Source organism: Varanus komodoensis, unplaced genomic scaffold (genome assembly GCF_004798865.1).
Source record: "Varanus komodoensis strain SLA01 unplaced genomic scaffold, ASM479886v1 scaffold37, whole genome shotgun sequence".
NCBI lineage: Eukaryota > Metazoa > Chordata > Lepidosauria > Squamata > Varanidae > Varanus > Varanus komodoensis.
This window is the reverse complement of record NW_025335889.1, coordinates 8461118-8475032: the sequence shown is the minus strand read 5'-3', so window position 1 is coordinate 8475032 and position 13915 is coordinate 8461118. Positions and strand designations below refer to the sequence as shown.

Sequence of the window (13915 nt, the reverse complement as noted above, 5' to 3'; positions counted from 1 at the left end):
GTGTCTGAATACTTACTGCAAGCACTCCAAAATAGCAGGTTGCATAAATATGAAAGGTTAAATTATTATTCTTTGCCATACATTTTCTCTCAGATGCAAAGTTGCCTTTGCAAATTTAATACACACACAGTGGGTGCAAGGGATATTCCAGACCACTAGAAAATAGAGTTAAGCTGACAGAAGATTTGGTGGATCTAAGATACTATGCACTAATATGGGTCATTCTTCCAAATCCTAGTTTGGTGTATTACTATTAAGAAAAAGTGTTCTGTGGAATATTCCCATGCATGGGTTATGGAAGCTTGTTACATGTTAAACTGGTAGTACTTCCACTTGTGATTAATTACTCATACAGGTGTGATATTGACCATGTGATAGGGTGTGTGAAGTAGAGCTGAAGCCCAGGCCTGCTAGGTAACAGTTTCCCCAGCTAGCTAGCTCAAATTTGTAGTGGGAGGGGGATGAGCATGAATTAGCAAAGCCTTCTGATTTGTCAAGAACACCATGAGAGATTACTCAGACATAGTGTGGGTGCCAAATAATATTGGAGTAAAAGAGAGATGCTGGAAAAGGAAGGGGTAGAGATCAAGAACGAGCTCTTATCAGGAGGCACCAGGCCAAGAGAGTGGGCTAATTAAGTATTGTCTGCAATTCCAGCTTTCAAGCAGCATGAGCCACCCTGAGGGAGGAGTCACATCCTTTCCAAAAAGAAGGAAGGGAACATTTTGTTTTGGATTTAGCCCTTCACATGAACTGATACTACTCCCACATATCAAAGGGATCATAACTTTAATTTATGGTGTGTATAAACCTGTAGAGCTCAATAAAGCACTGTATATACACATAAGGTTTCATCTAAGTCCACTAAGAGGGAAAAAGGAATTGGAGGGATGAATAAGGAGGGTTTATATGTGTTGGAAATCTATGTGTGGTTGGCAATAGTCTTGTGGAGAAGGAACTTCCCCTCCAGTATGAAGAAAATATTTTTACAAACAACTGAAGAGAATTTTATTTCAGTTTGATTTTGATAAGATTTACAAGAATCACCAAACTTCCCATTTTGAAGACAATTCACATGTGGGGAAAAACTGAAACTGACCAATTTGTCCAGCTGGGCAAATTCTGGATTTCAATCCAACTGTATTCATTGATATTATTGCTGAATACTAAGAATGTACTAAAAGTCACAGTGTTCTTCATATTCTGAATGGAAAGAACTTGAGGTCCTAATAATTCAAATGTAGAATAAAGTGAAGCTGATTGGTTCACCACTGCCTAGTTTTTGCAAATGTCTAATCCCATGGAAGTCCTATCTTTATAATCATTTCTTTGTCACTCCTTCTCTACCAAAGAAAGCTTTCCTACTGGCCTAGGTATTATGAACCAGGCGTAAGTCTACAACAGTTGACTTGTTCTGTTTAAATGTGGAAAGGAGCGTTGCTGATTTGTACTCTTTTACTGCCCAGAGCAGCATTCAGTCCCCAGGCCAACCATACCATTTTACTGCCTGTTATAGGGAAAATTACTAGAGACTCGTTTTTAAGTCAATACAAACCAGAATTTTGGAACCTCAGATGTGAAACATTTCTGCGTCAGCTCTGTAGGTTCAACCCGTTTCACGTGCTGAGGTTGGTCAATAAAACTGAAGAAAACAGATTTTAAGCCTTTTAGTCCTAAGAATGAAAATATCTAATCTTAAAAAAATGGCAATAATTGACTGGGAAGATATTAACCCCCCATACTTTTTTTTTACTATTATCAATTGAAAGCAAACTAGCAATGGTGGTATGTCAGGTCATCTGAATGCTGTCTACTTCCTGTAGGGTGGCTTTTTCATAGAAGCCATGCTGAGAATCCATGGGCTGTTTTAGGAATTGTTTTACCTACTATTAGTTATCATGTCTTCTGAACCAAGGTCACTAATCCCACCATGGTTAACAGGAAACAGCAAGTGGGGCCATCCAAAAATGATAGCAACAGACCTGCTGCTCCTTAGTTGTCCACACACCCCTTTAAACTATCTTGTGCCCTTAATGTGGACAAAACAGGGGGTTTGAACAGAGAAATGTATATATGAAACTTATATATTTCCTTGTTTAAACTACACTTGATATATCTTCCTTAATCCCTCTTGGTTTGTTTTTAAAAGGTTCTACTTTTGACAGCTAGAAAAAGCAAATTTCAGTGAAACAGAGAGTGACTTGACAGCTCACTTTTTGACAGATGTTAAGTGAAGGCATGGGGGGGAAATTATCTGGAGCCTCTTTGGGTTACTGTTCACAGTTGGTACATGCCACAGGTTAGCAGTGGGAGCTCACAAAGACATTGACCAGGAGAGGCTTTGCATTTCAAGCTCACTAGGGGATATGCTTGCTCATTTGTGCAAGAATGGCTAGAAAAAGAAATCAAATGTATTTTTGGAGTGCATTTAAAAAAGGAGTGGCTGCTTGAGCATGTTGGTGGGGCTGTTGCTGGCTATCAGTTCAAATATTGCTGTTTACAATGTTCTGGAAAAAAATAGTAAAGAGGGGGGAAACCTGAGCTATAAAGTGGCTCATGATTGCACAGGGAAGAGGAGACAATGTAATTTCAGCTGCCAAGCCCAGTGGAATACTGCCTGGAGGACTGAAGGAGGAGGAAGGGGAGAACAACCTTCGCTGAGCTCAGTCATCTGTCAGGCACTCAGTGGGCATCTTGTGAAACAACTAACCTGCCATGGCTTATTGCCAAGGTGGGTTAATATGATGTAACTCAAAAGATCTTCATTCAGGTGGCTAAGAACAGAAATAAACTTCCATGAATATTTGTCATGCTGGATGTCAGAACATCTGTTTCTAACTTTAAGGCCCTCAAATTTATTTGGGCATTTATGAAATTTAACCCTTGATTGTTTGGGAAAAACAAACCCCAGTTATGTTTTTGAAAATGTGGTCTACGAATAAGAAAAAGTTATAGCAAGCAAGCTTTTTAAGAAGAAAACTGATAAGGTACCCAGTTCCTACTCTGTGCATATTTCTAAGTTTTTCATGGTGAAGGGAAAAGTTTACTAAACAAAAGGGTGCTTAACTTTAATAAATCATATTTTGGGATATCTCTGCCAATGTTCTATTGAATGATTTTCAGATAGAATGAATGTTTTGTCATCAACAGGCTATTGTGCATCATAACAGTTCTCTTACCTAACAGTGTGGTCGATGGAACAGTGTCTGATGATACTTTGAGATGAAATTCCATTTGCGCACAGAACACGGATCAATGGAACCCAAGAGAAGGTCAACAGGAGAAAACAAATGTGGAAAATGAAATAAGAATACAAGGTTAGCTATTTCCAACATCCCAAAGACTTCTCTACTGCCATAGTTTGGTATCTACAGGGAAATGTGCAAAAGCAAAGACAATCAAGAATAAAGTCTGGCATAAGTACCTGAGTAGTAGGAATTCAACAAAGATTTGCTCTGAAGGGTTTTGCTTTGGACAGAAAATGAACAAGGAGAGGATGGTGCTAGGTAGGAAAGACATAAGGAAGAGACTTTAGAAATGTATATAAAGAGAAGTAATAGAACAAGGACAGAAATGTTTCAGAGAACAGAGTAATATTGAACAGCATAATCAAAGTGATTGGAAGGAAGCACATTCTTCTAGCAATACAAGTCATTTTCCTTAGTCTAAATTGAATGGCCCGAAAACCTTTAGAATTGTAAATTTACAGCAGAGATGAACAAAGTTGCACTTACAAGATGCTTTTGCTATGCAAGATTTTCCCAATCTTTTGCCCCTTGGGATATTAGATTTTAACTCCTGTCATGCCAGCCACTATGGCCATTGTGACTTTGTATGCTGGCTGAGGGTGATAGGAGTTGTAATCCAACATGTCCTGAGGGCACCAGGTTGCTATAGGCTGTGGTGTTATTTATGGACTTACATTCCCCCTCTCCAAACACCACACATACATTTAGAGAACTTCAGAATAAGAGCATAAATAATAAAATCCATAGGTTATAGCAAATTATGGAGTGTTCACTGTTAAACATGCTTTGGGAGATGGGCTGAAGGAGTTTAGTATCTCAATACAAACACCAAAACATGATTTTCAAATAGACGAGCAGATAAAACAGAAGCCTAGTCTTCAAACAAATGCATCTCAACATCATGAGTATGCCTGAAATAGCGTAGAAATTGAAAACAAATTCTTCAGATGTTAAGATTCTAGTGGCCCTCCCTAGGGCTAGAATAGCCTCATCATCACTGTTTATCAGGCCAGTTCCTTCCCCTCTTTTGGGTCTGTCCTTATGACCCATGTTATATTAAACTCCCAGTCTGTTTCATCTTATGTGCATCTTGGCTGCCACCTGACACCTCCCAATTCCCTTTCTCATTACTCAAAGACCATTCCCGACCTGACTGCTATCCCTTTCTTTCCACTGAACAGCTAATGTAGAAACTGTGATACTTTGTGTTCCACTGTACCTTAAAGAATAGTTTTTGCACTTGCAGAAAAATGGGTGGCAATTTGACTGTAATATATTTCAGTAACTGCTGGATTCAAAGAAAGAAGATGAGACAGCTGAATCAGTTCACAGATGAACTTTAATTATTTCCATTTAGAGGTCAAAGGCAAAGGTCATTCTTAAATGAGTATGAGAGTGTTATTGCATAACATCATTGTTGTTGTTTATTAGATAACATCATCATTGTTGATTAGGTAAAATGTATTTATCTAATCAACAAAATGCTCAGCAAGCAGCTACTTCTGAATAAATGCACAGAGTGCCTTAGAGGGACCTATGCATAATGACAATAAGGTATTATAGGACTGGCATTTCATCTGTGAAGTAATGCATCTAGTCAGAGAAAGCAGTGCTAATTCATACATCTGTAACCTGTAGACTTGACTACTGAAAGAAATGTATAAGAGGCCGCCTTTGAAGTCAACATGGAAGCTTCCACTAGCACAAAATATGGCTGCAGGTTGTACAATCACTTCTGTTTCAGTTGCACTGGCTGTTGATATACTTCTACATTCAGTTGTGATGCTGATGAGCAGCTTAACTATAAAAACCCTCATGGCCTGGGTCTCAATGATCTCAACAAGTACATCTCTTTATATTGTCCCAGCTTCAGTCTCCTCCTCAGGCCCTTTTCTGAATTCCAGCTTCCAGGTCTCCTCAAACTGAAGGCTGTGATACTAAGCTGCCCTTCATTTTCTGTTTCTCTGAAACTACAAGTATCTTTGGCCAGGTTGCTTGCATCCATAGCCAATTTCCAATAACACTCTTCTTTCAGATCCTCAACACAGAAAGCTTTTTGTGTGTCCAGTCTGCCAAAGATGGTTAACATCTGCTCCTGTTTTTTAGCACTTGAATAGTGGATCTCCAAAACTCCTGGGATGTGAAAAGGATCTTCCTTCTCTGATTTCAAAACTTGTTGGGTAGTCACTCCTGCCACCCACACCCCCAGACTATGGTTAAAACATATAAAAATGGAATAAGGTTCTTTATTCCTTTGTCACTCTGGTCTATTGTCTGGTCTCTGACCCATCTGTTTATTCCTTTCACTGACCACTCAGATGTGCTGCACATGCTTCAATTTTTCAGATGTTCCCTGCACTGTATTTTACCTTGCAGAGTTTAGTGTAGCTTAGCAAAGAGCATTCCAAAGACTGTTCTGATGAGGAGCAAGGTTTTGCTCAATTACCCTGAGGTTGTAGAATGGACTTTCCTCAGATTTGTAACTGCTTCTCTATCACTCTTCCAGATAGAGACCAAACATCTCCATTTGGCCTCTCATTCTTTTGGCTAACTTTGTTTGCTTCAACTAATGCTGTTTTTCTGGTTTTGTTGGTTCTAGTTTATTTCTCGTGCATCCTGGTGTGTCTTAAAGCAGCTAATATATGGTTCTAACCAATAAATTAAATAAATATCCCACTGAACATTCAGTGGGGGAACATGCATCACCCACAACAGAACAAGTGGTAAAGCTATTCCTGTACTGTGTTTTGCATGGCTTCAGCCTGCCATTGAAGCTTGAAGCCTTTAAATACATTCCTGTGAAAAAGGCCACCTGCATATATAAAGTTAGCATGTCAGGGAGCAGGCTCAATGGGACCCTGCTTTCTTACATGCTAAATTTGTAAATAGAGAGGATTTTTTCTCCTGTGAAGGAGTGCTAAAACATACAAAATTCCCTTGTTAGACTGAAGTTATGATATTTCAAGAGGTTGCTTTTTGATGAAGTCATGATTCTAATCTATGCAAAACATTTAGATTGTAATATATCTTAGAAATTGGCTTCTACATGAAATAACTAATTTTCAAATTTTGTTGTTTGTACACAGATATCAGGGTATGAGGTGTGCAATCCTTTTTTGAGGTAATGTTTTATCTAGAACCTCACTATTATATAGTGAAGCTAAAACTAAACTAGAAATAACTGTTATATAATTCACTATAAGAATAGATAAAATTCAATATACATTAATGAAATTTCAGAAGCAATTCCTGAATTTTCAGTCTAAAACTAGACAGACAGACAGGAGATCATTATACTTACTCAGTGGGGTGAACAATACTACTCTAACAGTATCAGGTACTGTTGCATCAACTACACACAAAGTATTAATATAGGGTTGTTGTTGTCGGGTTTTTTTGCTTTTTAAAAAGGTCAAGAACTTCCCAATTTAAATTGTGCACTAATTAAATTTAAATCATTTCCTCTAAATCTGAGAATAGCATTGAAGTGAACTAATCAGATCCTTCCCATGCCAATAGGGGCTCTAACTATTCCACTGTAGCTGGAGTAGTTCTTTGGCATCTCCTCGAGGCAGCACCTGGTTGGTTAAGCTCACAGCCATACTTGTCTAAACTGAAATGATACATGGCTATGACCTCAACCATTTTGACAGCATTTTCATTGATTTATTATATTTCTATACTGCCAAATAGCCAAAGTTTTCTGGGTGTTTCACAGCATGATAAACACAATACAAAAACTTTAACATTCATAAATTTAAAACCGCTTAAAAGCAAGTTATAGCAATTGACAGTAGCATTACCAGGACCTGATAAGAAATGGAAATGTCCCATGATATTAAATTTAAATCTGTGGCAAGGCTTGCTGCTGCAAGTCTGTTGTCATTGCCAGTTGGCTGTCCCAGGAGTATTTGAGGGTCCTGGGTGTATACACGATGCCCTCACCCAGCATCACCTTTGGACATAAACCAGTAAATTTTGTAGCAAGGCCCAGGGACCTTATTCTTGTATCACCAAGAAGAGACAGCTAGCAGACCAGACCCTTCCTGCTTCATAGCATCCTCTAAGTGGCAGGAAGATAGGCTGTAGCTGGTCATCCCAGATGAGTAATCCCAGCCTATACATGCGAGAGAGCTATCCTCATCTAAGACCAGATGAAATCCTCTCTCTGTTGTATCTACAATAACTTGGGCTTGTTTGGAGTAAATCTCATCTCATTTTCCATTATTAATGAACAAACCATCTCCATACATTGGTTCAGGCATTCAACAGCCTTGCTCCAATCATATGATTGACAGGTATAATAAAGAAGCTGACGGTCATCTGCATATTGATGGTACCTCAGTCCAAACTTTTGAAAGATTTTTCCTTGTGATGTCACACAGAACTTGAAAGGAATAAGAGAAGATGGAGATGTGACATGTCAATGGATGTATCAGAAGTGGGATGAATCAGAAGTCTCCAAGCACCACCTTCTGAGACTGTTCATCCAGGAAGGACAATTGTACAATTGAAGGATAATTGTAACCTCGTGCCTCTGATACCCAACCCAGATAAATAATCCAGAAAGATGCTATGTGAAATGGCAGTGAGAGCTGATAAAAAGTCCAGGAGAACAAACAGGGTCATACTCTTCCTGGCATAAGTCATTTAATAGGTCAACCCAAAGCCAAATTGAAAAGGATCCAAATAGCATCATCTAACACTACAAGGAGTTTACAAAACAGCACATGATCTGACACTGGTTGGTATTTACCAGAATCTAATGGATCTCAACTGCATTTGTTCACCAGCAGTTACATTGCAGCTTCTTTAAGCTAGCAGGGATCTCTCTGTCCATCACAGTGGCATTAATCACCTTCACAGGCCAAATAATCAGACCAGCTCTGCCCACTTTCAAGGCCAAAATAGCGAACATTTCAGCAAGAAAGAATGTGAAACTCAGAAGTGAGATACAAAAGAGGCTATCTGTGATTCTTTGGTTCTCTATGGAGAAATATACAGTTTGCTTTGGCACTCTAAAACCAACAGCTGAGTTGTCCCTGGAAATTCTGAGCCAGTGCTGAATTGTGTTCATAACAGAGTAGTAGGAAAGTGACTGTAAAGGGTACACATACGTCACCCAAGACTCTATCATTCCCATTGTCCTTAACTTCCAAATTTTACATAATAAAATTTATTTACCTTTTAAAAGGTATGCATCTTATTAAGTGAAACAGAAAAAGTCAAAGCCCTGTACAGGAACAAATTTCAGACAGATGTAATACATGTCAGGACTTACAGTCCTTAAAATGGGGCATTACAGTATCTAAAAAGCGGTTTTTCACTCTTTCCAGAAGAAGCTTATGCCTGCCAGGTCTGCTTAATCCATAATGGACTACAAGACAGTCCATCAGCGTGGTGTCAGTGGGGAAGTGCCTCTGTGCAGAATATATCATTCGTGTATCATTGCTCATTTGGTACAGCGCATCACTCGTCAGACTCATGGGCTGCCAGGCTACATGAGATGCGCTCTCTGCATTGACCTTGCACATGCCTCACTGGACGCTCCAGACATCTAGAGATGATCTTAGCACCCTGGTCTGATCTTCTTTGTCATCTCTTTTCCTTGCAGAGCCAATACCTGTATCTCTGCCCTGGGTAAAATAATAGCAATTTCAGAAGATAACTTTGAGTAACACAGAACAATTTCATATTCAGCACACTCTAGATAATTGTTTGACTTTTCCTCTTCATGTCTAAGCTGTATTTGGAGATTAAATAAAAACAGAAATGTCTCAAACTATTTGGAGGATCACGTTAAACCAAATGGAGTCTGCAACAAAATGTTGCTATCTATCCTTACAGGAGTCTGGTCACCCTACCCTAAACCAAGTGTTCTTTCACCAAGTTGGGTTTGTTGTTGTTTTGATGGGGACATTTCCATCTTGCATTTTTTACAAGATTTGTTGTACTTCTGCTGACCTTGAACATGTGGATACATCTACTCTGATTTTCACTTATTTGCTCTGGCTTTAATCCTATTAACATTCACTACCTAGGTTTTCATTTTGAGAAAATGATTATTTTGCTCCCCCCTCCACCTCACACCCAAATAAATTAAAAACATGCATTGGAAATAGAGTTTAGAGAAATTTCAGTCTTTGGGTTTCATACAATCTTCTCCTCCCTCCTTCACATGAGCTGTGTCCTTCAGTAGGTCCCCAGAAAAAATGAGAACTTCTACCAGGTAGTTGGTGGTAACTTATTTGTTTCCACCTGAACAATGTACAGTTCTATTTTCTGTGTGTTTTATCAGCCGTCCACCCCTCATAACACCGGAGTTAGCAAAGCGCAACCTTCCCTCTGAGAGAAAATTTTAAAATCTGTACACAGCATCCTCAATTCAACAGCACAGATATGACATTCCCCCCAGCAAAAGGAATCTCAGACATCTCTGAGAGTTAGAATGCTACGATTCAGGCCTGCTCCTAGCCATGAAGGAAAAAGTTACTATGCATATACAGCAGGTAACCTAGAGCTGCAACTGCAGTTGGAGCTGCGATGGTTCTGATTTGCTGCAACAGTCACAATAGTGTCTTAAAGTACACTGGGAGTACAGCAGAATCCCAGTTTCCAGGGCATCATGGGGCTAGGGTGTCTTTTCTAGGTGGAACCACACCAAGTTATGGACCACCCCCATAACTGTTCTGTTCAGGCCAGAATAAACTGCAATAGTTGTGTGATTTGCTAACATAAAACAGTAACAAATTTACTGAAATGATATCAGAAAGATAGAGGGGCCTCTTACCACTTATGACAGCTACAGCAGAAACATGCTAGTGACAGAAAGGGATTCACTTCCTCTCCCAGGTTATGGCATTACACTTCTTCCTCTTATATTTAATTTCATATTCTTAATATTTTCCTCCCATGGGATTCAAGTGTTTTAAGTACCAATGCTTCCAAAATACAGATGTGCCCCCTACAAACAAATGAAACTTACTGAATCCATTAATATCTTGGCAGCTCGAGGTAAACACTTCTTCATTATGAACAGCACTGAGTTTTGTAGAAGTCTTGTCTGCAGTGGCAACAGGCCCCATTTCCCTCTGTGTGCTGCTTTGAGTCTCCTTTTGTTTCTTGGCTAATTTCCTTCAGGATGTTTTGAAGAGGGAAGAAATCATGATTAGTTTTTCCCATTAAGCAAATCAAATCAAATCATCATCGGTGGCAGCAACAACAAGAGTAACCCCTTGAAAAAGAACCCCTTTTTGGCTTGGGACAGCATGCAAAGATTGCTGTGAATGTGAAGAGCGTCATGTCGCATCTCCATTGTAAGCATTAGCAATGGAGAGTGCATATGCAAACCAGCAATGGACAGCCATGGATCTCAGGAGCAAATGAAAGTGGGGCTAAGGTAAAGAGAATGTGGCATAATGGAAGAACAGTGAAATAATACCAGATAATTATGTCACTCCAGCCTAACACTGTCTTTTCATATTTTAAGCTACGTCAATTTTATAGCCTAGGTCCAAATCTACTCTCCTGAGAAATACTGTTGGCCTGTCCCTCAGAGACCAAAGCAGAGGGAAAACAGACAGTCAGCTGAGGCACTGGGAAGGGTTTGCAGGTTTAGCCCTGTTTCTCTACCTGTTCATCTCAGGTAATCCTCCTGAAAAAATATGTAAATGTGTGAGGGTGTGTGGGTGTAATTGTCACCCAGGAGACAACCTGACAATGGCATTTATGTCAAGTCTAAGCTGGATCTTTTATTGTCTATATCTGAGTGGGAATGTAAGAGTGGGGAACCCTATGCTGAATAAATTGTGTGTTTTTCTTGTTTTAAGTTTCCTCTTCTTCTTACATCACATATTATATATTCATATATAATAGGTTAAAAGACATTCTTAGTTTGCATCATGGTTCACTTGTGTGAGCCTCTAGGTTCCATTTAACTCAAGATGACAAATTGGGTGGACCCTTGGTATGACTCTTATGTTCTTAAAATGAAGCACAAAATGTAATTTAGAAACTTTCCAAGTGTATAATATTGAGCATCGGGGACTTGCTTCTAAAGTTAGATGGGATCAGAAAATAAGAAAATACATTTCCTGGTTTACTTTCTTAGTTATTCAGAAGGAACCCTGGGGAACTTGTCCATGTCTAGTGATACTGCCTCTCACCTCTTTCCTTGTGGAGTTCATTGAGAAGAACTGTCCATTAGAAAAAGATCACCCTAAGTTTTACTTCATTACAAATAAATATAAGATGTCATTATACTTCATTACAAATAAATACAAGATGCTCGCTTCCTTCCTCTTACTCTAACAAACAGCTTACTAAAAGAAACATTCATGATATTGATATCTCCTGCATGTTGACCTCAGATCATGGAACTGGCAGATCTGCTGGTAATGCTACCTACTTCACCAGTATAGCTGGTAGTAACATTCTACCACCCATCTTAAGTCCTTTTGTGATCTTTGAATAAGAGACTGAGACAGAGCTGCTTTGGATGCAACTTGCACTGAGTCCCCCTCCTACCCTTTGTTCCTTAAATGGACTGTAGACAGGTAGAATAATAAGGCACTGTAACAGAGAGAAGGCACTTTTAATTCACACATCTAGTGACAGAGTATGCACTTTTTTGAGTGTCAGCATCTGAATGGATTGTGAATTGTAGCAAAACTGTCAGCATCAACAGGAACAAATACATAACCAAGATGAAAGATTCCAATTTTTGCTTCTAGTACCAACTATATGAATACTGAGAAGAGTGATCAACTAAGTTTTTTGACATTTGACTGTTCTAGTCTTCATTCATAATGGGGAGCAGAACTCTTTAAAAAACTGAACTATGAATTTCTATATACCAGCAGCTACAGACATCCTTTGTATCACCCAAGACCTTTGCTCACATGCCTTCCTTTTATAAGCAAGAAAATAAAACAAAAGTAAGGGAGGAAGAGAAAGATTGCTGTAAGTAGGGAATGTATAAACTTGTTTCTGAAATATGAATAATGAAATAAAATTATGTAAGGGTTTCTTCCTGTAAACTAAATTGATTTGCTCATGGGGAAGTATTAGTTTAAATCATGCCTGTCTTTTAAGTAAAAATTAAGATGATCCTTGCATAGGAAATCATTTTTTTCAATGATTTATCAACATGCCTATTTAAGGTAGAAGGTAGGCTGCAGATATACCTGTTGTAGGTGTTCTACAACCACAAAGCACCTCTCATGAAGAAATCACCCAGTAGAGCTCAAAAGTTAAACCACACTGGAACAAATAAATAAAGTGTGTGCTGAAGCCTTATCAACCACTAGAAACGAGATGTAGTTTGTATCTGTAACGCTTTCCTGGCAACCACTCTGGCTGCTCCTTTCACAATCATTAGCTGTGAAGCAAACAGCAAGAACCAAATGCTTTTATGAGAGATTCTTGCTATTGATGGTGCCCATGAAACCTTCCTCTGTGCATGTAATGAAATTGCATATTTCACACAAAAGGAGGAAAATACAATTTGTATTTGGTGTTAAGCTTTCATCAATATCATACTCGCAATGCTTGTGAACTGAGCAGCTTCAGGTCTGGCATCAGGAGTCGTATCTTTGGGAACCTGCCCACAAACCACCAGGGGGTTCCCCACTGCTGATAAACTTACAGAGCCCCCTGGCCCCGCTTCTTGCTTTTCTTAGTGGTAGACTTCAGTCAATGCCAGGCACACTTTAGCTGAAAGCCCACACCCCAGCAGGGCTCCACTGACAGGAGCCCGTTGGACTTGGTTCTTCTTTTTACCACTGCAATATGCTTGTTCTCCTGTTTCTCACACTCGTTGTGTTGCATTGTGTTGTGTTGCACTGTGCTGGAGACTGTGAACTCTGGCAAATGCTCATCCAGCTTTCAGAATCCCCACTTCAACAGCCAATAACAAAGCAAGCAAGAGGCACCCGCTAGTTCAAAACTAATCTTGAATTATTTTTGAACTTTCTAATGTGTGCAAATACTTTGCAATTGACACACACACACACGCATTTTCTGAGTGCACCCTTGTACAAAGAAGTCCAAACGTGGGCAGCCTCACCTAGACAATATCCACAAAGGTACCTGCTGACGAAGGGCAGCAGGAAATAACCCTAGAATTTGACTGAGAAAGATTCCAAAGAGCTTTCCTGCCCTTTGATTGGGTCTGGCAACTGTCAGAAGATGAGCTGTTGAGCCCAACTAAAGATCAAAACTGTTAATTATCTAAGCTTATGCAAAGGGGGTGAGGAAGACTGACACCCTTCATTGAACGATGACATTTTTTTTAACACCACTGTCTTAAGTATGTGCTCACTTTTCCACTTCATCCTTAAGGCTTGAGGTGCTTGGTGTATAGAACAGGGAGAGCCACCACAGTTTAAAGAGTTGTCAGTTTTAACAGGCAGTTGTCAAAACTCTGGATCCTTTTAAGCAATATTTTTCCCCTGTCAGGCTCCGACAAGTCCCTTCATCCCCCAGGAACATATGAAAGCAAGAAAACCTCCAAAACTCTGAAAGCTGGTTGTCAGGCAGGGGATCCTGAACAGGGGTGGGCAGCCTCACCTAGACAATGCAAGCCAGAACGAACTCACAGACATGAAGAGGAAAGCGAGACAAGTTGGTCCTGCTGTGTTGTTGCTGGGATACCCATGGAAGGACCA

The 13915-nt window shown here is 39.5% G+C and overlaps 1 protein-coding gene across 1 annotated transcript in view; it reads right to left on the bottom strand.

Annotated features, from left to right (window-relative positions):
- PTPRT (protein tyrosine phosphatase receptor type T) overlaps positions 1–13915 on the bottom strand; it is a 530461-nt gene that overhangs the window by 68902 nt on the left and 447644 nt on the right. Inside the window, exons 18-20 of the mRNA XM_044440227.1 lie at positions 10234–10382; positions 3425–3502; positions 3180–3215 (exon numbers count right to left, since the gene is read on the bottom strand). Of these exons, the coding sequence (XP_044296162.1) occupies positions 3180–3215; positions 3425–3502; positions 10234–10382 (263 nt within the window). The remainder of the gene's footprint in view (positions 1–3179; positions 3216–3424; positions 3503–10233; positions 10383–13915) is intronic.